At 38.3% G+C, this 19354-nt stretch overlaps 3 protein-coding genes and 2 long non-coding RNA genes across 51 annotated transcripts; 3 read left to right on the plus strand and 2 right to left on the minus strand.

The window, feature by feature from the left end:
* Window positions 1–4: 4 nt before the first annotated feature.
* Window positions 5–1524, minus strand: LOC116916727 (NKAP family protein CG6066). The gene is made up of 6 exons (XM_032922060.2): window positions 1301–1524; window positions 1044–1230; window positions 841–988; window positions 677–785; window positions 338–605; window positions 5–267 (listed from the first exon to the last, which is right to left on the minus strand). The coding sequence occupies exons 1-6, from the start codon at window positions 1500–1502 to the stop codon at window positions 102–104; spliced, it is 1080 nt and encodes a 359-aa protein (XP_032777951.2). The 5' UTR covers window positions 1503–1524; the 3' UTR covers window positions 5–101.
* A 2012-nt stretch (window positions 1525–3536) lies between these two features.
* Window positions 3537–8507, plus strand: LOC116916811. Of its 27 annotated transcripts, none has more exons than XR_006643287.1 (13): window positions 3552–3753; window positions 3828–3918; window positions 4015–4181; window positions 4241–4749; window positions 4817–5240; window positions 5304–7069; window positions 7115–7238; window positions 7319–7441; window positions 7500–7617; window positions 7676–7748; window positions 7812–7898; window positions 7959–8037; window positions 8159–8507. It is a non-coding gene; the product is annotated as an uncharacterized LOC116916811 (long non-coding RNA). The 27 variants fall into 27 exon arrangements; XR_006643282.1 differs by having other exon boundaries at window positions 5304–6307; window positions 6931–7069; window positions 7319–7617; XR_006643288.1 differs by having other exon boundaries at window positions 4241–4293; window positions 4353–4749; window positions 7319–7617.
* A 676-nt stretch (window positions 8508–9183) lies between these two features.
* LOC116916806 lies at window positions 9184–12843 on the minus strand. Of its 20 annotated transcripts, none has more exons than XR_006643322.1 (11): window positions 12753–12843; window positions 12582–12682; window positions 12405–12428; window positions 12136–12335; window positions 11512–12077; window positions 11360–11448; window positions 10965–11264; window positions 10199–10898; window positions 10088–10139; window positions 9658–9789; window positions 9184–9599 (listed from the first exon to the last, which is right to left on the minus strand). It is a non-coding gene; the product is annotated as an uncharacterized LOC116916806 (long non-coding RNA). The 20 variants fall into 20 exon arrangements; XR_006643314.1 differs by having other exon boundaries at window positions 12405–12512; XR_006643315.1 differs by having other exon boundaries at window positions 12405–12477; window positions 12753–12842.
* A 1645-nt stretch (window positions 12844–14488) lies between these two features.
* On the plus strand, window positions 14489–15736 carry LOC116916783. The gene is made up of 4 exons (XM_045169386.1): window positions 14489–14647; window positions 14759–14891; window positions 15100–15270; window positions 15369–15736. The coding sequence occupies exons 1-4, from the start codon at window positions 14618–14620 to the stop codon at window positions 15563–15565; spliced, it is 531 nt and encodes a 176-aa protein (XP_045025321.1). The 5' UTR covers window positions 14489–14617; the 3' UTR covers window positions 15566–15736.
* A 1649-nt stretch (window positions 15737–17385) lies between these two features.
* Window positions 17386–18643, plus strand: LOC116916784. 2 transcript variants are annotated; one of them, XM_032922135.2, is made up of 4 exons: window positions 17386–17544; window positions 17656–17788; window positions 18010–18186; window positions 18273–18643. In XM_032922135.2, exons 1-4 carry the CDS (start codon window positions 17515–17517, stop codon window positions 18467–18469), a joined length of 537 nt encoding a protein of 178 aa, XP_032778026.2. In that variant the 5' UTR covers window positions 17386–17514; the 3' UTR covers window positions 18470–18643. The 2 variants fall into 2 exon arrangements, with proteins under 2 accessions (XP_032778026.2, XP_032778027.2); XM_032922136.2 differs by having other exon boundaries at window positions 18010–18174.
* Window positions 18644–19354: the final 711 nt, after the last annotated feature.

Genomic DNA, 19354 nt, shown 5'->3' on the forward strand with positions numbered 1-19354 from the left:
TGTGTTGAATTCTTTTTTTTTTTTATGCGTCAGGATATTGTATTTCGACGATGAATAATAAAACAGTATAAAAAAAAAAGTAATTCAGCAATTCTGGTCGATTATTCTTTACCTAGCTTCTTATTAACCATTTGACGGAACTGGCCCAAAATTTTAGTCTCGCGTTTCTGTCGTTCTTCGCGGCTAAAAACGGCCAATGCTCGCTTCTCGTCAGCGGTATAAATCTGGTTTTCTTTACGCAAACGGACGGCTTCCATTCGTCGATGTCTGCAAGAGAGAAAAACATTGATTGGAATTTTAGCGAAACAGGTCGGTACAGATGTAATAGATTAATCACCTGCTGCCGCTCATGACGTAGCCGACGTCTTCATAACACGAGATCTCGTCGCACGTCAGACCGATTTCACCACGCCGAGGGATTCGCTTGCCTTCTAGGACGTAAGCGGCCATAGCAGCACCTTCACCGGGAAGAAGGGCTTTGCCCATCTCGCGATGTGAAAGCTGAACGACACCTTTAGGAGCTGGACCAACTATTTCGTCACCAGAGTCCATAGAGCTGCTCTCAGGACCAGAGCCATTCTTAAGGGACTGTATTTTGGGCAATACTTAAAAAACAAAAAAAAAAAAGAATGTGACAGGAATACATGTTTGTCATTATTGTATAGATACACCATACCTGGCTTCTCAACCCACTCATCTTCCCCTGAAGTACTACCACTCTCTGAGGATGATGTATCCCGCTTTCTAGACTTCTTCCTCTTGGATTTCTTCTTATGCTTCTCCTTCTAAAAAGAATGGATTGGAATATGATGACAAAAAGAATTGGTCAGATATGCCCACCTTTTTTTTCTTTTCATTTTTCTTTTTAGAGCTTTTTTTTTTATGCTTCTTGTCTGGTTCACTGCTGTCGTCTGAATCAGTTGAATTTCGAGACTTCTTCTTTTTTGGTTTCTTGCCCTCTCCAAATACTTCTGCTAAAGTTTCTGGCCTGAAAGATTGTAGATGTGTTAACTAAATGTTTGGTATTGAAAATGTGTGCTTACCAATCAAGACGAGCAGGTGAGCTACCCCAAGCTGACGGAACACCCATAGTGCTTATTTGTTCTCTTTCTTTTCTCCGATAATCAAAATATTCTTCACTAAACTGGTTCCCTTTTCCTCCACGTGAAACAAAACCACCATTGGCTGGCCTGGATCTAAAATCCTTAAATTTATCCTTAACCTGTTTTTCTGTTGTGAAATTCAAATGTTACGGAGTTAGTTAAGCAGGAAAACGAACAACGAAAAGTAAAATTATTACCTTCACCACGAATCGGAGAACGGCTTCTCGATCGTCTTCTCGATCGATTTCGTTCTCTTGACGCACTTCGCGATCTATGACGGTGTTTATTCCTCTCTCTTGATCTGGAACGGGATCGCGATCTTGGCATCTCAAAGTTAAAGATGGATTGTTGATTGAAAGTGTGCAAAGAGAATTGACGTTGATGTGCAGCTTGGCACATCAAAAACAACGTTGTTAAAGACTACGGATCTCAACAACAGTGAAGCAGCAACTCACCCAGCAACCATGATTGGTGATCGGGTTTTTGGGTAATTCCGTAAATTTTCACGAATTTACAAAATAAAACGGAAAAAGGCGTGAATGACTGATTAATGTTTGGAATCAATAATCAATAATTGGAATGGCGTACTTTTTGAATGTGCAATTGCCAATTGTGCGTATTTGTAGGGCTCGGCCCCGATTACCTGAACCTAGGGCTCGGCCCCGGTTCTTGAAAACCCGGTTTACCCGCGGCTCGTCGCCAAAAAAAGTCGCCCATGAGCGATCCGGGTAGTCTATTTGCCAAAGTGGGTAGGCTGGGCGGATTTGATGGGCAAACCGGGTATACCCACCGCCATCTTGGAAAATGGCGGCTTGCAAAGCCCCAAGTTCAATTAAAAGGGAGGGCAGCAAAATAAAATTTTTTGTGGCGGGAAATTCAAAGAGCGTCACTTGATTTCAGGGAAAAACTCGGGTAATCGGGTAGAAAATGAAAATGATAAGAAAAGATAACCGAGGTTTTGAACCCGGGTAATGGAAAGTTTTAAATTCCGTGGTTCCCGGAGTGGTAGTAGACCCAAGAACCAATTGGAACCACACCGTTACCGCATCCAATTTTTTTTTGCCGAGAAGACCTACCCATTCGCCCAAATACCTACCCATTGGACACGGGGCCGAGCCCTACCTGAACCCCAAAAAACCGCACCAACCTACCCGAAAAATGGCCGATCGGTAACGACCCGGGTAGGTAGTTTTCAAGCGGTTCGGTTCGGTTCAAAACACCCTGTGATAGACCCGGCGCCCTCTTGAAAAAATGGCGGATGCGTGGCGCCAAATTACAAAACCATGAAAAATACGATGAATTACCCGAATTTTATGCTTAAATAAAATGTCTGGTAAGAATCGGGGCAAAATTCGGGTAATCGAGTCAGAATGCAGTGTAATCGGGGTAATAAACCTTTTAGACTCGATTAGCTTCTTTCCCTTGCACCGGTTTTACAGCCCAGTAGAATGTTATTATATAATTTCCTTCTGTGGTGGCGCTCGAAGGTCCTTGGGAGAGTCAATCAGATGGGCGGAGAGGGTGTGTCATGGACAATCTGAACATTCCCGTTAAGTCGTGAAGACTATGTTGGATTAGTGCTGTTACTCTCACGAACGTCACACCATCTATGGAGAAAAGTCTCGGTACGAAATGGGTGAAAAATCAGTGTTTTGCATCTGGCAGATAAAGTAAAATGAGATAAGATAACGAAAATTTTGATATCTTATTGTCATCTTTTTTATTCGCGAATTTTTCGATGGCGTTGGAGAAAAAAGAAGCACACAGTATAATCAAAACTGACCGCTAATTTCGATTAAGTAAAAGGTTTCCTCGTTAAACCGTTCCGTTTCATCCAAAATTCGATTATTTGAGTGGTCGACCCAACTTAATATTTTATTAGGAAATAGTTTTTATTTTACGTTAAATTCAAGTCAAATTTTAAGTTAGGCCAATTTTAAAAATAAACTTGATTTTCAATTTAATTGGCCCAAAAATGTGAAGAAATAAATTCTCCCACTTTTAAAATAAAAATAAATCCATAATTGAACGTTGATTTCGAAGTTTATTCTATGGGCGCTAGTATTAGAGGCACTTATTTTTTCATAGCAACTAGTTAAACCAACTGTTGAAAAAAAAAGCCCTTGCAGCTTCTGATAAAAACTATAGTTTTGGGGTGTTTCTGATTCCAAGTGTTTGCTACTCTGGATCCGTTTCATCCAAAATTCGATTATTTGAGTGGGAAACTAATATTCTATAAGGAAATAGCTTCTCATTTTGGTTGCAATAGGTTAAGTTTTATTGAATTCCAAGTCAAAATTCTAAGCCATTTTTTATACAATTTTTTATACAATAAGTCGGTCTTAAAATGTCGGGCTTAATTAAATGGCGCAAGTAAAACTAGATATCTTGTCAATAGATGGCTACATTGTTTAGTGGATCGTCTGCAATAGAAATTCATGGCCCATCAGATGTGGCCTAGTTGTTAAGGACTCTAGACGTGTTCAGCGGGGAGGTAATAAATGTTGAGTGTGATCCGTTTTAAACATTCTTTTGGCTACTGGTTAATATACTGAAATTTTCCATTTTTTTTCGTACCAACCTGAGGTACAATTTTTCACGACACAAACGATTGTTTGAAAGTTGATTTTTCACTAGACGTTATTTGAATGTACAGTACAGTATATTTGCATGTTATTTCTTTCAGTTTTGTTTTGCTGTAAGAAAGTGTTTTCATATCTTTAGGTGCAGTTCCTATCCGCAGCCCTGCAGTGTGCAAAAATAGGCAGTGGGAAAAATCTGCTCTTAGTGCTGATCTGCACAATGCTGGTTTCATGTAAGCTATCTTGAAATGACCTATCAACAGTAACTTTGGTTTACACATGCAAATCTCTGCCAATTTTTATATTAGCTAAACTGTTATTGAACATAGGACTACACCATATATTAAAAGACTCTTCCCTTAAGGACACTTGTAGCTGTGGACTTTCTTTAGATGAGTCTTTTATCATAAATATTTTTCTCTTCTTGGAACAAGGAACATAGGTTGTTTTGATGCCAACCATGTATTGTTGGAAATATTCTAAAAAGATGTTCAAGGTATTTGACAAATCTGTAATCATGGTAATAAAGTAACTTCATTGGTATTCTTAAATTAGCAGGAAAAACCTAAAGTTGGAGGTTGATACATTTGTTTCTCGTTACTAGTTTGGTAATTTGTAAAATGAAACAACACATGATCTATTACTTTAAATCAATTATTTTCACAAGTGGAGATCGATTCCACAATCTTCAACTTTTCAGGCAGACACCCATCCACAAAGCCATGGGCAATCCATACAGGGTGACGACTCGTCGCCGAGTGCAGACCATCCATATTGATAACGGTTTCCTGCGTAAAGATGAATCTGTGTAGGTCGTCAATAGTATACAGTAATACGGGATCATTTACGCCGAAGAACTGTTCATGGAAGATGATTTCGGTGAGACGCAAGTGCTGATTCGTTTGATGGTCGATTACGCCAACATGGCAGCCAAAGGAACCTGTCTTGCTCAATCGGATTGAAATCGCGATGTCGAAAGAAGAGCGTCTTCTTCTGGAAGAATTGCCCATTCGCAACCATTATGTTGCCACGCTAAACTGCCTATTCGCATTGTCGGTATTCAGGTGCAAGAACTAAGCAATTTAGACGTTTGTTGGTGGAATTTTATAAAGATTGTTCTCTTCCTTGCAGGGAGATTGCCGAACTTAAAGCTATTGCACTGAGCTCTGATCAGACACAAACAAACTGGAATGATTTAGCCACCTACGCCCACTTAATACCGCGTGTGTGCCAAAATGTCAGTCGTGTTTGCTACATATTCGGAAAAGCTGTGCGTGAATCGGTGACAGCCGTTCCACCAACCTACTTAACGAGTAACATTTTGACGATTTTGAGGGAAGCGGATTATTTGGCAAATAAATATTAAGGGATTCGGAATAAGAAGAAAGAAAGAGAAGCTAGCCCAGATCCCAATCGTCTTGATCCCTCTCACTTTGATCGCGATACGAGTCAACGCATTCTATCATGCCAGCGATCAGACGTTTTTCAACCATTCTTTTCATAGGATTTTATGACTGGACTTCCTGCGATTCCTGATACCAATTTATCTGAAGAGGTTCGTAAAAAGTGGTACATTTTTTAAACTGATCTTGCTGTAAACGTGTATACCTCTTATAAGGTTGTAGACAAGATGGTTGAAGCCGTCTTAACTGTTCCAGGGACCTGACGGCGAAACCACCCGGGACAACGGAGTGGGAATGATTTGATTTACGAACGTTGCTTAGGCAAATGATCTCCGCGCTCTTTATAGGATAAGGATACGGAGTTTTATCATTGACCAGATTTAGATGGGAGATATTATGAACAGTGGATTCAGTATAAACTTTTGAAATTGAAAATCAATCAGCTTTGTCGTCTCGTGAAAATCTCTTCAACTCGCTTTTAAAGAGGAGTTCACGTGATGACTTGTTGACTATTCCTTAAAATTACATGCACATTTGTTGAAAATAACGAGTGCAGTTGTTTTTCGTCTAACAAATTAACATAGTTAATGTATAGCTAGGTGGGTTGTTGTTGCTCTCCCTTGTAAATCTACCCTTTTCGACCAATTGTTAATCTAATTCTTTTGGGAACGTCCCGTTGTCTCCCAAAAACAAGTGGAAGGCCATTCGAGGCGTTATGCCATTTCCTGAAATTGAACATTTTGAAAATGTGGTATATGTTCGCCAATTGTTTAGATTTATTCAGAGTGGTACCAGAAAGTATGACTGTAGGAAAGGGTACGTAGGCTTCTAAAAGTGAAGAACAGCTCTGACGTCTTTAGTAAACAGAAAAGGAATGCAAAGTAAAGCGTCACATGACGATTTTAAGGATGGACCCTTTCGTTTGCTTTGCCCAATGAATCTGTGCTTGGAACTGGCAGGTGGCGTTTAGCAGTGGCACCCAATCTTTGTTCTTAAAAGCCAGAGGTGTCTTCACGTTTCAGGGGGATTGATTGATGATACCTGTAAGTTAAACCGTGAAGAATACCAATAGATGGATAGGTGGAGGGTGAGCAGACGAACCATTTAAAGAGTCCTGCGCAGTCTAGCTGCATCCAGCCAGATACTAGTAGAACCCGAAACATTGTTTTGACAAGTTCTGTCATATTTCGGTTGCAGGAATTCACTAAATAAAAATTAAGTAAGGGGTTTAATCTTGTTAAATGTAGGATTTTTCGATTCAAGTCTATTTAGGTGTCAGAACTGGAATTGTACTTTTAGAATTTTTCAAACATCGCACAGCTTTTATTAACAACATTTTAGTTATTCAACTATCAAAATCTGGTTAATCATTTAAAGGAGAAGGAGAACAGAGCTCATTTTTTAAATTTCCGAAATTTCGACTTCCGGTTTCTAAATGCCAAATAACTCTTTATTTGTTGGTCTGTCAGAAAAAAGATCTACATTTTCGTGATCCTCATCAAATTTGGGGTCGATTCCTTGTGTCAGCTCAAAATACCCGAAAATTGTCAAAAATCGCAAATTTTGGAAAAATCGCGATTTTGGTAAAATCTGACTTTTGACTAAAAACACGTCATTCCGACCCCAAATTTGATAAGAATCCCGAAAATCCTACTCGTTTTGTTATAGGATCCTTATTTCCGGAGATATTGGCTACTTCTGGTTACTTCCGGGAATTTTTATTGACAATCTGCAAAAAGTAAAAAATGAGCTGTATTGTTCTAACAATTTCAAATACTTTTCTCGCATGCGTTAGTGAGTGGTAGCTATTATTCCGTGTTTTTCTTGCTTTCAACACTACAGACTGATGCTACGAGCTATGACAAGTTTTACCTACAAATGTTTAGCGTTTCATGCTGCAACTAGTAGTTGATATCCTAGGATGTTATGCCTAAAATTGGAATTCAGCTATCAGTGATTAGCAAAATTCAAGCACTTATAAGTACTTATTTCAACATTCAAAATAAAATAAATTTTTTTGTTCTAGGTGGAAACTCTAGATGGCGTTGATGTGCGTCTATAATGAAGATTATGAGTGACAAGTTAAATGGGTGTTTGTTACGTTACTCTGTTTTGTGTTTCAAAGGATTTTTCATTTTAAAAAATTTCAGGTTTGTTGTTATCTATTCAGTATTGCTATCATTGGGTATGTAAAAGAAATCCCTTGAAATAGATTGCTTTTTGTATGTAGTGGTGTTTCACCTTGCCAGCTGCTGAACCAGCAGCCTACATTCCTGCCATCAATGTACCACAAGAGATTCTGACACTTTAAGAAGGCCACTATTCCTTAAATGAAGATCAGCATCCAGTTCAAGTACTATTAATGGACCTCAAGCCTTTTGTTTAAGCTTAGTGGTGTGTTCTCTCATCAGTCAACCACAGAGTCTTCGTCTACTTTGTGTTGCTAACCATCAGCCCTCAGCATCACAGGTATCCAGATTTCCAAGCTTCTCTGATTAGCCAACTATCATCTATACACTTCAGCTTGTGGTATTTCAGAACATTAGTTATCTTCCACTATACACCTGTAACAATTTTCTCCGCACAGGCTTCTCTTCCTCTCTTCTTGGTCTGCCAAATGAGCAACATGGAATAAGTTTCACCATCATTGCATTACCATGGTATTTTAATTTGGTGGATTATCTGGATTTCATTTTTCATATAAATCTTTGTTGTATAAACAGAAAACTGTCATTGTTAATCCTGCTGTTCCTCTCACCATTACTTAGCCAGCTAACATGGGTAGGCTTTAACACCATCTCCATTTTTTGGTATTTTAAGTTGCCATGTTATGAAGCATTGTTGTGTTGTAACATAAAATTCTGGGATAGGACTGCAAATGTTCATCTGCCTTCGGTACAACACTGCCTTTTCGACTATTTCGGTAGTTTCGCTCCCAGTGGACCACGCGTAAGTTAAAATGTCTTTTTCATCGTTTTATCAGACAAATGCCATTTTCCGCCTAAAATCGCTTACTTCTTTTTTTCCCTCATTTTAATCTATTTTTCTTCGTCTTCCGGTCATTGTCTAGGCCTTCACCTCAACGCTGTCTTCGTCGACGTCTTCACCTTCATCTCCGTCTCGTCATAGCCGTCTTCGTCTTCATCTCCGTCTCGTCGTCTTCGCCTTCGCCTTCATCTCCGTCTCCGTCTCGTCGTGGCCATCGTCTTGGCCGTCTTTGTCCACGCCATCATCTCGTCACCGGCTTCGCCTTCGCCTTTCACGTAGGGAGTTCAGCGTGGATCGTCGCCTTGGTATTGTTTTATTTTGCATTTTAAGTGTTGTGTGTTGTTTAAGTTAACCCGTTGGCTGCCACCCCGTTTGCGTCCCATTTTTTTTGTAGCTTTAGGGACCGGCCGCAATGGCCTTCGCCGCAAGGCGCCTTAGGCAATGCACCATTAGGGACTTCTCTTTGTCGATGCGGTGGCGGATTCCTGAGGGTGTGCATTCCCTGTAACGGATTCCGTCACCGTGTCAGCCCGGACTTGTCTTCGGACAAGTCTCACCTTGTTCGCGATCCTTTTGACGCGATGCGTAGTTACCGTAGTTTAAGCAACCTACGGGTTGCATGGCCTGGCAGCCAACGGGTTAATTTAGTTAAGTGTATGTATGTTTGTGTATATATTTTATGTATGTAGAAATAGTGGAATTATGTTCAAATTCTGTTATGTAAAATAGTGGTGGAATTGTTGGGAGGAGGTGGGACAATAAAAACAATTTAAATTTAAATTTATTTATTGTGTTTAATTCATTTTACCATGGTCGACTCTATCCAAATCAAAGATAAACTAGATTATTTATTTTCCCAACCTGTTTCACTTGAAGTCCAGCCATCTCAAGAGTACTTATTTCAATAGACTTCAGTCAGTGAAACATCAGTGAATACATTTTTTTTTCTTTATTGTATTTAACTGTCGAATGCAATCACTTGGCCAAAAAAAGGAAAAAAATGACTTAGACAAAATAGCTTCACATGGTTCGCAAAGGATTTAACCATTACCTTCTTTAACTCCTTTGTTTCTGTTGAATGCGGCAATAATTCAACAAACACAAGAATCATACTGGATATGTTTTATTTACACTGACAACATAACATTTGTTTCATTCCTTTCTCTCACCAAGCGACTCCAACGCTATGCAACACATCAGATACCTCCAGGATCTCTGCAAATTAAAACTGTATACCACTTTTGAAAAAACTAAATCCTGGATTGAACCAAGTCACTGAGTGATTTTGTGGCCACCATAGTACATCAGTACATTCCGAAGACCTAAAAGCACAATTACAAAACCTTAAACTATTAACAACAAATTCTAACATCACCTGATGACACCTCCAAGAATCCAAGAGATTTAGATAGGGAAATAGATTATAAAGAACTACTTTTTTCACGTATCACCTTTGGTACAAAATGGATCTATAAGACTAACAGAGATGAAAAACGTGCTAGCGAAGCCAAACCATGGTCCTCCTTTAAAAATTAAAAATGTTGTACGAGGTTTCTTTGACATGGAATTTTGCCATAATACCTTGAATAACTCTGCATTGATTGAATTCACAAGATTTAGCTCAAAACACACGGAATCGGTGGTGAAATTTCAAGAAGAGAGACGTTCGTTTCAGCAGCCATCCTCAGTCCGAAGCCACGCGAAATGTAACAGCTGACATGTCCATAAAAATTCTACGGAGTTAGTTATTTCTCCCCTAGATGTCTTAAGAATATACAGCAGTGGTCAAGGCGCCACCCTCTATGAAACCAAACTTAAAACCCTCCCAGTTTTCCATAAGTGAAGTACGCCCGACTTTCATTTTTAAAAATAACTCATACTGTCTTCCTAGTCAAGATTTCCCCCCGAAGCTGATTGCTGGCATGAAAAAGAAATGCTTCCTTATTCTAAGACAACCTTGTAAAACAATGCAATTTAAAAGGAAATAAGTGAGTGAAATTATAAGACTCACGATTCTATGGTTGAGCATCGGCATACCACGCTGAAAATTTAGGGATCGATTCCTGAAAGAGTAAACTTACAAAATTAATGTGAAAAGAGGAAATAAGAAGATGATTCTTACGCAAGTTAAAATTCTTCTTACTGTGAAACTGAGCTTTTTCTTACATCCAGTAATTAACATGTCTTGAAGCAGTAGCGATTTCATTAAGTCCAACACAGAATATCAAAGGTTAACGCATAAAGCACTTGTGTGGAGATCGTAACACAAGACAAAGAATTATTTGAAAAACAATAAAATAAAAATAAATAAAATTACAATTCTCCACATGATTTTGCAACTTTTAAACAGCAATACATGCGTTTCAAAAGTTGCCGTCAACCAAGGCAGGGGAAGATACTGCCTCAATTGACCAACCAGAGAGATTACCCGGTACGTGGCTAAGAGAAGCCGGAAGAAGAGCTAAAGAAACGGAACATTTTTACAGGAGCGATTAACCTTAAATTCGGATTTTGGAGTAGCGACATAGCCCTCCATTACCATATCATCGAACTAAGAGGACCCTCACGTCCTCTTTCTGATCAGAGCCATCTCACCTACAGTAGGAGCATGACCCCCTACTGGTTTATTATGAGTCAAGGGGAAAAGGGGATACAGAAAAGGGAGCCCAGATACGCGCTACAATTCTTTACATTATTAATACCGTAATTACACGGGAATGCGACTAGAGAATGGAAATTCGGTTTCGTTCTTCCGATCATTATTATTTTTTCGGTAACTTGCCTCAAGCAGAAACCTTTTCAAATCCACTATTTTGATTCATCTATAAAAAATAAAAAAAATAAATAAAACGTAGATGACCATGAAAATTCTTGTTTATATAGCTTACATGACATTTAAATTCATCATCCGGCTTTTTCCCGTAAAAATTCTGAAAGGAGCTTCTGAAAACGCATAGAAGTTCATCAAAGCAAAAACTTTACACGAGAACTCCGTAAGTACCTATTGCAAGCTTTTAACAAAGTCAATATAAAAACGGACTCCTTTCATATAAGTCAACCCGTTTTTCTTGATGCAAAAGATTTCACTGTGACAACTCTTAAGTTCGGATCGGAAAACAAGGCGACGGACGATAGTCACTTTTGCTATGACTTTTTATTGTATACCGAATTCCTTGATAATCGTGGCCCTGCATTATTATAAAAAAAGTTTTTAACTAATTAACAAGGAATCAAAACTTCAGTTTACTTAACAACTCAGATTTCCAATGTGCTAAAGACTTACGGCTGACTTACGGTGAGAAGACGATTTTTTCATCGCATTTAGTCTTACCATTGTCCCGAAGTATCCGTTTTTATTCCAGCAGTGTTTTACTTAATATGACGTACAAATGATAAAAATTAGAAAACTAAACGAACTCCGTGAAAAAGCATTACCAGGTGTGACATCTTCAATGACGTTGGAGAATCCTCAGTTCACCGTGTAATAAGAATCTACAAGACGGAGTTTCCACCTGGATAGCGAAATAATTGAAGATTTATCAACGCAACCGACTGGCATCTCTGAATTACAACAGAACACCTCTCAACAAAAGAAATACATCCTTTATGCAAAAATCAAAATTTCTTTTTCAAATATTCTTTTCCCTTAATTCTCAAATTGATCACCATTGAATCATTAATTGTGATTCCCAAGTGCTAGATCAAAGAATTAGACTAAACATCTGTTTCCCTAACCAAAGGGCTGTTGGTTTTTGAATACATGAAGATGGATGCTTGAAGATCATACTAACATCACCAGCTGTAAGGAATCTTTGGGTTCCTTAATTTTAATCAATAAATTTATCCCATCTTGTTGTTGAAAAGAACAGAAGAGCCTAGTTATTACTGCCTTGAAATAGCCAACCTGAGAAGCTCCAAGTTCAAAATCTGTGTTACAGGCCTGCACATTCTGTAAGCCTTTTCCACACATCTCACATTTGAAATATTTTTACACTTGTCCCCTAAAAAAATTAAAATGTAAATAAGGGAAGCAATTGATATTTTTGGATGTTAGTGTACCATTCTGCCAAATATTCCAGAGTGTCTAGGTGTTTGAGAAGAATCATGGATCTACAAATTTTGTGCTATAACTTGAACAATGGCTTATTTTGCTGAGGGCTCTCAATGTAATCCCAAAGCTGATTCTAAAGGTGATCCAATTCCAAAGCTGATCAAATGCAAGTCCAAAACTACTGTAGATCCTCTTGAACTATGAACTTCTGTCCATACAGGGAAAACATTCAATTGTTAAATAATCAAACTTGTTTAATGTCTTGATAATCAAACACCTTGTGATGAAAAATATTTGTGGCCTATTTCAAAGCTCATGGATTTAGGGAATTTAGGATAAGTTTCTAGTCACTGCAACCGGGAAAGTAGCTTATAATCGGAGACATCTTCAACAAAACGCCGAAGCTTTGAAGATGTCTCAGCCGCGAAGGTGAATGATTTGAAAACATAATTACCATGTAGCAATGGGGCCAAAAACACTGTAGGTGACCGGTTTTCTAAAAAAGGTACAAAGTAGAATACGTAGATTGCCTTGAAGTTCCTAAATGGCTGATCTCTAATAATATTTAAGTTCATAAACAACATGTAAATTAACCAAATGATCCAATCTCCATTTCAATCACTACCTCTCACCGCATCGCTTGCAATAAGCGTCTGAAAGATGCGTATGAAAGACTTTCCAGATAAGCACGGTTGCCAACTGCTTTTTTTTTTTTTTTTGTATGGACTTGGACAGATGGACGGATGGCGATGGCTGGCTCATGCCATCGTAATGTGAAAGTCGCTGGTTTAACGAGAAAACTAATAACTTAATCAAAACCAGCATTCAATTTTGCTTATGCCGTGTGATATTTGTCGATTGTCAAAATTTAAATTTGGCAAAAAATTAAAAAGTGGGAAGGGTATAGCCTTCCCACTTTTGTCAAAATCGGCAAAAAAACGACATCTCTTGAAATTCGACAAAATTCACACAGCACATCTAAAATTGAATGCAGATTTTGTTTCAGTTATTTTTTTTTCTCGTGAAATCAGCGATTTTACCTTTCATACTACCTGTTACAGCACAATCACCACACCAGCGCCACCTGGTATCCACAGGGCATAGCAAGTTTTGGCACTAGAGCCCCGTGGACTCCACGGGACAATAGGCGTGAGTTTACCACTTGAGATGTTCGACCCCAAAGTGGGTTCTTCAGATTTTAGTATTATCAAGGGTATAGAGTGATACTCTATTCTATATACCCTGATATTATTTATTCATATTTTTCTTGTTATGTGTGATGTCATCTAGCGATGGCAGAAATACTCAGTAAACTTTAAATCTGGCTTCAATTCCATCGGTCAAAAGCACTCTGATGAGCATAAATTCACGTTTGATTATCTATCACGGATCAGTCAGCATTTGATAGTGCTGCATTGTAAATTTTGTGTAGGCTAGTAGTCAAAATTTTGTGAAGTTGTACTCGAGTTAAGTGCTAGACCTACCACTTTTTCAAGTAAACCAGACTTTTAGCTTCTTTGTCTCTTTTGTCAATGACAGCTTCTTGATGGATGATGGGCCTGGATAAATGCCCACACCCATTCAATACACTAGAGCCTGCTTTTTCAATCCCATTTATCGATTTGCAAAGTAAATTAAGATACTCTTACATCAAAATCGTAAAAATAAATAAATAAATAAAATTCTCTATAGCGGTCGATGGCACTTTACATGCTAGCAAATTTCTGCGGGTACAATGCTCCCGCTTTCCATGTCGTCGGAAATTATGTTGATAATTTTGGACTTTAAACAAGTCGACGTGTTTTCAAGTAAACTAGAGAGAGCTGCTTCTTAAACCGCCGACTACCGAAATCACTTGAGGCGTGCGCGTGCTGGAACAGGAAAACGTTTTGCGTGGTGGCATTCGTTAACAAGATCAAGAATTGAATCAGTCTGAGCGACAGAGAAAATAATAAACTGGTTAGGTTTGGCATATCTTTTGCAACGTTTGCGTCAGCTGAAGTTTAGTTCATTTAAGAGGTCAAAGAAAATGAAAAATACAATTACACAACGACTATTTTTTTGTGTCATTGACATACTAAAACTTGAAAACACATCGGTTGCTTTTCAAATGTTGTAGATTAAACTGGTTATCCACGCACAATTATATCGAATCCAGGTTATAAACGATTACCGTTATACGTACATTTCTACCGCTGAGAAAAATCCACTTCAAGGAACAGATTCTCCAGGCTCCTCAAAGGGCAATTCGGTCAACGAAACCGGTCGCCGTTGATGGACGATATTAACGAGACGATTGAATATTTAAGATTCAAAAGACTAGTTCAAAAATTTGCTTGTAACAAACTGGTTGCAAAGAATGGTTAAGAAAATCGTATAAATTGAATCAGGCGAGTTTTGGACGTGACAGACGCAACGAAGACGTCAGGGATACGACGCAAAGTTCTTCTATTGAAACACCCGAGCAAAACGAACAATAAACGACCAGAAATGTCGATTTCTTATCTTAGTCTGCTATTGGTAATAAAAAATTATTTTCACTTTGTCTTTCTCAGATGTAACACTGTATCAAAAATATCATAAGTTTGAGAAATTTTTGTGTGCTTAATGATTTAATCCTATGTCTTGCAGGTGTTGTCTGCTGCCTGGATGGGAAACGGATTGCCCACAGAGCCAAAGGAACCAACATCAAGGGATTCACGACAGATGATGTTCCCTATTGGTGTAGTACCATTGCAGCAACCCAGTAATTTCTTCGACTATGGTGAGTGATTGATATTTTCCTTCAATTGTCACTTCTGTAAATGGAAGCGAAACAACCGCAATGTAGTTTAAAGTAGACACTGAAACTACTTCCTAAAGTATGTCCCTCTTAATTGAAAAATGCTGCGTAAAAAAAACTAATTTCCAAGTTTGAAACTGCTTTCCCTAGACTTGTGACAACAATGTAATTTTTCGTATTTTTGTTTTAGGCACTTTAGTGCAAAATTTGCATCCAGCAGTAAAACATAGATTGCTGGAAGCTTTGGTAACTGCAACAACAGCACTATCTGAAAATCCTACTTTGTCCCCTTTGCCTGGTTACAAAGCTGGAACACGGCCAGACAATTTGAATTCATTGAATCTCGACTCGAACGCTTCCGGTAAGAACACGAGTAAGAATAAGGCACTAACGGATAAATGCTTCATTTAACATTTCAAATCCATTTCTCTTTAAAAACAATTTAAAAACCAAAAACAGACGAAGAAATCTTCCAAAGGGTCAGCCACCTGCTGCCGTATTCACTAGAAGAACTAAGAGATATGCAATCACGACTGGGAATGGAAGCAGTTGTTACTATTATCGTCCAAGCCCTGCTTGGCCAGCTTGTCAATCTTGTAATAGCAGGGGGTCTACCCTTCATTATTAGCATAATCACTGGTATGATTGCTGGATAAGCTGGGAGTCTGCTTTACGACAACCACTCCGTTACGCTGCTTTAACTCTTTTTGTTAACTAGTTTTTATGAGGGGTTTCCTCAAATCAATTCATATTAAACTTGATTGTTTCATTCCTTTCCTATCTACTTGAACTTGATTAAGGACTATTTAATACACGAATCCAATTCATCAGTTCGTTTACGTATTCAAGGTTTACACACCTTCTTGTCTGTGGTTAAATCAAAGTCTCTGAACAGAAAGGGGCCGTCTGACCCGGAAAATAGACAGGGAAAAGATGGATGATTATGGAATTCCAGCTCGAAGAAACTTTTCAAGCTAGAGAATCAGCTTCGATGAAATTTCTGCAATACCACAAAATTCCGTTCTGATAAACACCTCGGATTTCCTAGGGTGAAGTGGAGTAATAGGACTGGTAGAAATATTTTTAAACAGTCACCCTATTTCTATCGGAGAAATGGGACTGCTAAAATGCAAGACCTTGTGCAAATAAGACTGAATTTCTCCGGTTCTACTTTGCCAGCTAAACATTACCAGGCAATAACAAAAAAAGTTAGAAGACAATTTAAACGAAATGTGTGCATCAGTGCTTAGTAACTGCAAAGGATGGGCTATAGCGAGTGGCAAAGTCTTAAAAGGCATTTCCTAAGAATGAATTCTTGACTATTGAGACCGAAATGAAAGTTGACTTCGTGTTCCACATAAGGAAAAGCCGTTTGATTTGATCACGAAACGGAAAGATGGGGTACATGGCACAAACACGTATTTTGAATGTAAAAATAGCATTAAACTACAGTGGGATACATGTGATCTAAAAAGTTTGATGCCAATAACTAAAATATAAAATTAAACATTTAAAATTGATCAACCAGGTAAGGTTGATCAATAATAAAACGGTTAAAAAATGAGTTTAGCCAGAAATCAAAGGAGAAGAGCAGCATAAGCTGCGCAAACTGTCTAAGATGGTTAATTAATGTGTATTAATGTATATAAAGATTTATAATACAAATAGGAATTGATTCAGGTTTCCTTTATTTGTATAGTAAATTTTTTTATTTTTAATACAGAAGAAAACAGCGCGAAAAACAGTCTCAAGCGACTACTTTCCCCATTGTTGACAACGTTATGGAGGGAATGTTATGACCGATACGGGTAGTCAGCGCCCCTAGCGAGTGCCCAAAAATTTGTCCGCGGAAATAGCAGACGAAACACCTAGCAGACGACAATTCTGGGACCTCTAATGTAAGACCATGGAAATGAAATCACCATTCAAAATCGTGCAGGGCTTATGTTACACCAATATACGTGAAATATTGGTGATACGTTAGATAGTAGTAGCGTCGTGTCAGAGAAAAACGTTGGACAATAATGCTCACGACCGAAAGATAAGCCCGTACAAAAAAATTTAATATAACGGAATTTTCTAGACCGCTTTTGACCGTTTGTAAAAAAAAAAAAACCAAAAAAACGAAAGGTGAAAACGAAATGGCGGGGAAGTTGATGTTCAAACTCACCAGATAAGAGTCAAGAGGCTTTTCAATAGGTCACCTGTAACTGTGCTTGAGCTCGGTGGCGCGTAGAGCGTGAGCAATGTGAAGAGCGCTGGCATCGAAACGGCCGTACTGGTGTTCGGCAACCATATACATCTCTGCCGCTGAGAAAAATCCACTTCAAGGAATAGATTCTCCAGGCTCCTCAAAGGACAATTCGGTCAACGAAACCGGTCGCCGTTGATGGACGATACTAACGAGACGATTGAATATTTAAGATTCAAAAGACTAGTTTCAAAATTTGCTTGTAACAAACTGGTTGCAAAGAATCGTTAAGAAAAACGTATAAATTCAATCAGGTGAGTTTTGGACGTGGCAGACGCAACGAAGACGTCAGGGATACGACGCACAGTTCTTCTATTGAAAGACCCGAGCAATACGAACATTAGACGAACAGAAATGTCGATTTCTTATCTTAGCCTGCTATTGGTAAATACAAATTATTTGCACTTTATCTTTCTCAGATGCAACACTGTATCGAAAATATTATAAGTTTGAGAAATGTTTGTATGCTTAATGATTTAATCCTATGTCTTGCAGGTGTTGTCGGCAGCCTGGATGGGAAATGGATTGCCCACAGAGCCAAAGGAAGCAATATCAAGGGATTCACGACAGATGATGTTCCCTATTGGTGTAGTACCATTGCAGCAACCCAGTAATTTCTTTGACTATGGTGAGTGATTGATATTTTCCTTCAATATTCACTTCTGTAAATGGAAGCGAAACAAACCGCAATGTAGTTTAAAGTGGACACTGAAACTACTTCCTAAAGAAGGTTCCTCTTAATTGAAAAATGTTGTGTAAAATAAAAAACAAATTTCTAAGTTCGAAACTGCTTTACCTAGACTTGTGACAACAATGCAATTTTTCATATTTTTGTTTTGGGCACTTAAGTGCAAAATTTGCATCCAGCAGTAAAACATAGATTGCTGGAAGCCTTGGTAACTGCAACAACAGCACTACCTGAAAATCCTCCTTTGTCCCCTTTTGTAACCGGTTACAAAGCTGGAACACGGCCAAACAATTTGAATTCATTGAATCTCGACTCGAACGCTTCCGGTAAGAACACGAGTAAGAATAAGGCACTAACAGATAAATGCTTCATTTAACATTTGAAATCCATTTCACTTTAAAAAAATTTAAAAAACCAAAAACAGACGAAGAAATCTTCCAAAAGATCAGCCACCTGCTGCCGTATTCACTAGAAGAACTAAGAGATATGCAATCGCGACTGGAAATTGATGAAGTTGTTACCATTATCATCCAAGCCCTGCTTGGCCAGCTTGTCAATCTTGTAATAGCAGGGGGTCTACCCTTCATTATTAGCATAATCACTGGTATGATTGCTGGATAAGCTGGGAGTCTGCTTTACGACAACCACTCCGTTACGCTGCTTTAACTCTTTTTGTTAACTAGTTTTTATGAGTGGTTTCCTCAAATCAATTCATATTAAACTTGATTGTTTCATTACTTTCATATCTACTTGAACTTGATTAAGGACTATTTAATACACGAATCCAATTCTTCAGTTCGTTTACGTATTCAAAAGTTACACACCTTCTTGTCTGTTGGTAAATCAAAGTCTCTGAACAAAAAAAGGCCGTCTAATACTGAAAATAGACAGAAAAAAGATGGATGATTAAGGAATTCCAGCTCGAAGAAACTTTTCAAGCTAGAGAATCAGCTTCGATAAAATATTCCGCAATACCACAAAATTCTGTTCTGATAAAAATCCACCTCGGATTTCCTAGGATGAATAAGTGGAGTAATATAGGACTGGTAGAAAGGTTTTTAAACAGTCACCCTATTTCTATCGGAGAAATGGGACTGCTAAAATCCAAGACCTTGTGCAAATGGGACTGAATTTCTCTTGTCCTACTTTGCCAGTTAAACATTACCAGGCATAACAAAAAACGTTAGAAGGGAATTTAAACGAAATGTGTGCACCAGTGCTTAGTAACTGCAAAGGATAGACCATGGCGAGTGTCAAAGTCTTAAAAGACATTTCCTAAGAACGAATTCTTGAATATTACGACCGAAATGAAAGTTGACTTCGTGTTCCACATAAGGAAAAGCCATTTGATTTGATCACAAATTTGCTCACAAACAAAAAGATGGGCTACATTGCACATGCACATATTTTGAATATAAAAATAGTGTTAGACTACAGTGGCATATAGAACATGTGATCTAAAAAGTTTGATGCCAATAACTAAAACAGTTTTCAACAAAATAGTTA

The sequence above is a fragment of the Daphnia magna genome, linkage group LG2, assembly GCF_020631705.1.
Source record: "Daphnia magna isolate NIES linkage group LG2, ASM2063170v1.1, whole genome shotgun sequence".
In the NCBI taxonomy this organism is placed as follows: domain Eukaryota; kingdom Metazoa; phylum Arthropoda; class Branchiopoda; order Diplostraca; family Daphniidae; genus Daphnia; species Daphnia magna.

What these genes read in the sequence shown, in the direction of transcription:
- LOC116916784 (XM_032922135.2), top strand. Translation starts at nt 17,515, where the DNA reads ATGTCGATTTCTTATCTTAGCCTGCTATTG. An exon ending in CAGTAATTTCTTTGACTATG is followed by an intron (nt 17,789 to 18,009) that starts GTGAGTGATTGA and finishes TGGGCACTTAAG; the next exon opens with TGCAAAATTTGCATCCAGCA. An exon ending in CGCTTCCGGTAAGAACACGA is followed by an intron (nt 18,187 to 18,272) that starts GTAAGAATAAGG and finishes AACCAAAAACAG; the next exon opens with ACGAAGAAATCTTCCAAAAG.
- LOC116916727 (XM_032922060.2), bottom strand. Translation starts at nt 1,502, where the DNA reads ATGTGCCAAGCTGCACATCAACGTCAATTCTCTTTGCACACTTTCAAT. An exon ending in AAAATGAAAAGAAAAAAAAG is followed by an intron (nt 786 to 840) that starts GTGGGCATATCT and finishes CATTCTTTTTAG; the next exon opens with AAGGAGAAGCATAAGAAGAA. An exon ending in TACGTCATGAGCGGCAGCAG is followed by an intron (nt 268 to 337) that starts GTGATTAATCTA and finishes TCTCTCTTGCAG; the next exon opens with ACATCGACGAATGGAAGCCG.
- LOC116916783 (XM_045169386.1), top strand. Translation starts at nt 14,618, where the DNA reads ATGTCGATTTCTTATCTTAGTCTGCTATTG. An exon ending in CTTATCTTAGTCTGCTATTG is followed by an intron (nt 14,648 to 14,758) that starts GTAATAAAAAAT and finishes TATGTCTTGCAG; the next exon opens with GTGTTGTCTGCTGCCTGGAT. An exon ending in TCTCGACTCGAACGCTTCCG is followed by an intron (nt 15,271 to 15,368) that starts GTAAGAACACGA and finishes AACCAAAAACAG; the next exon opens with ACGAAGAAATCTTCCAAAGG.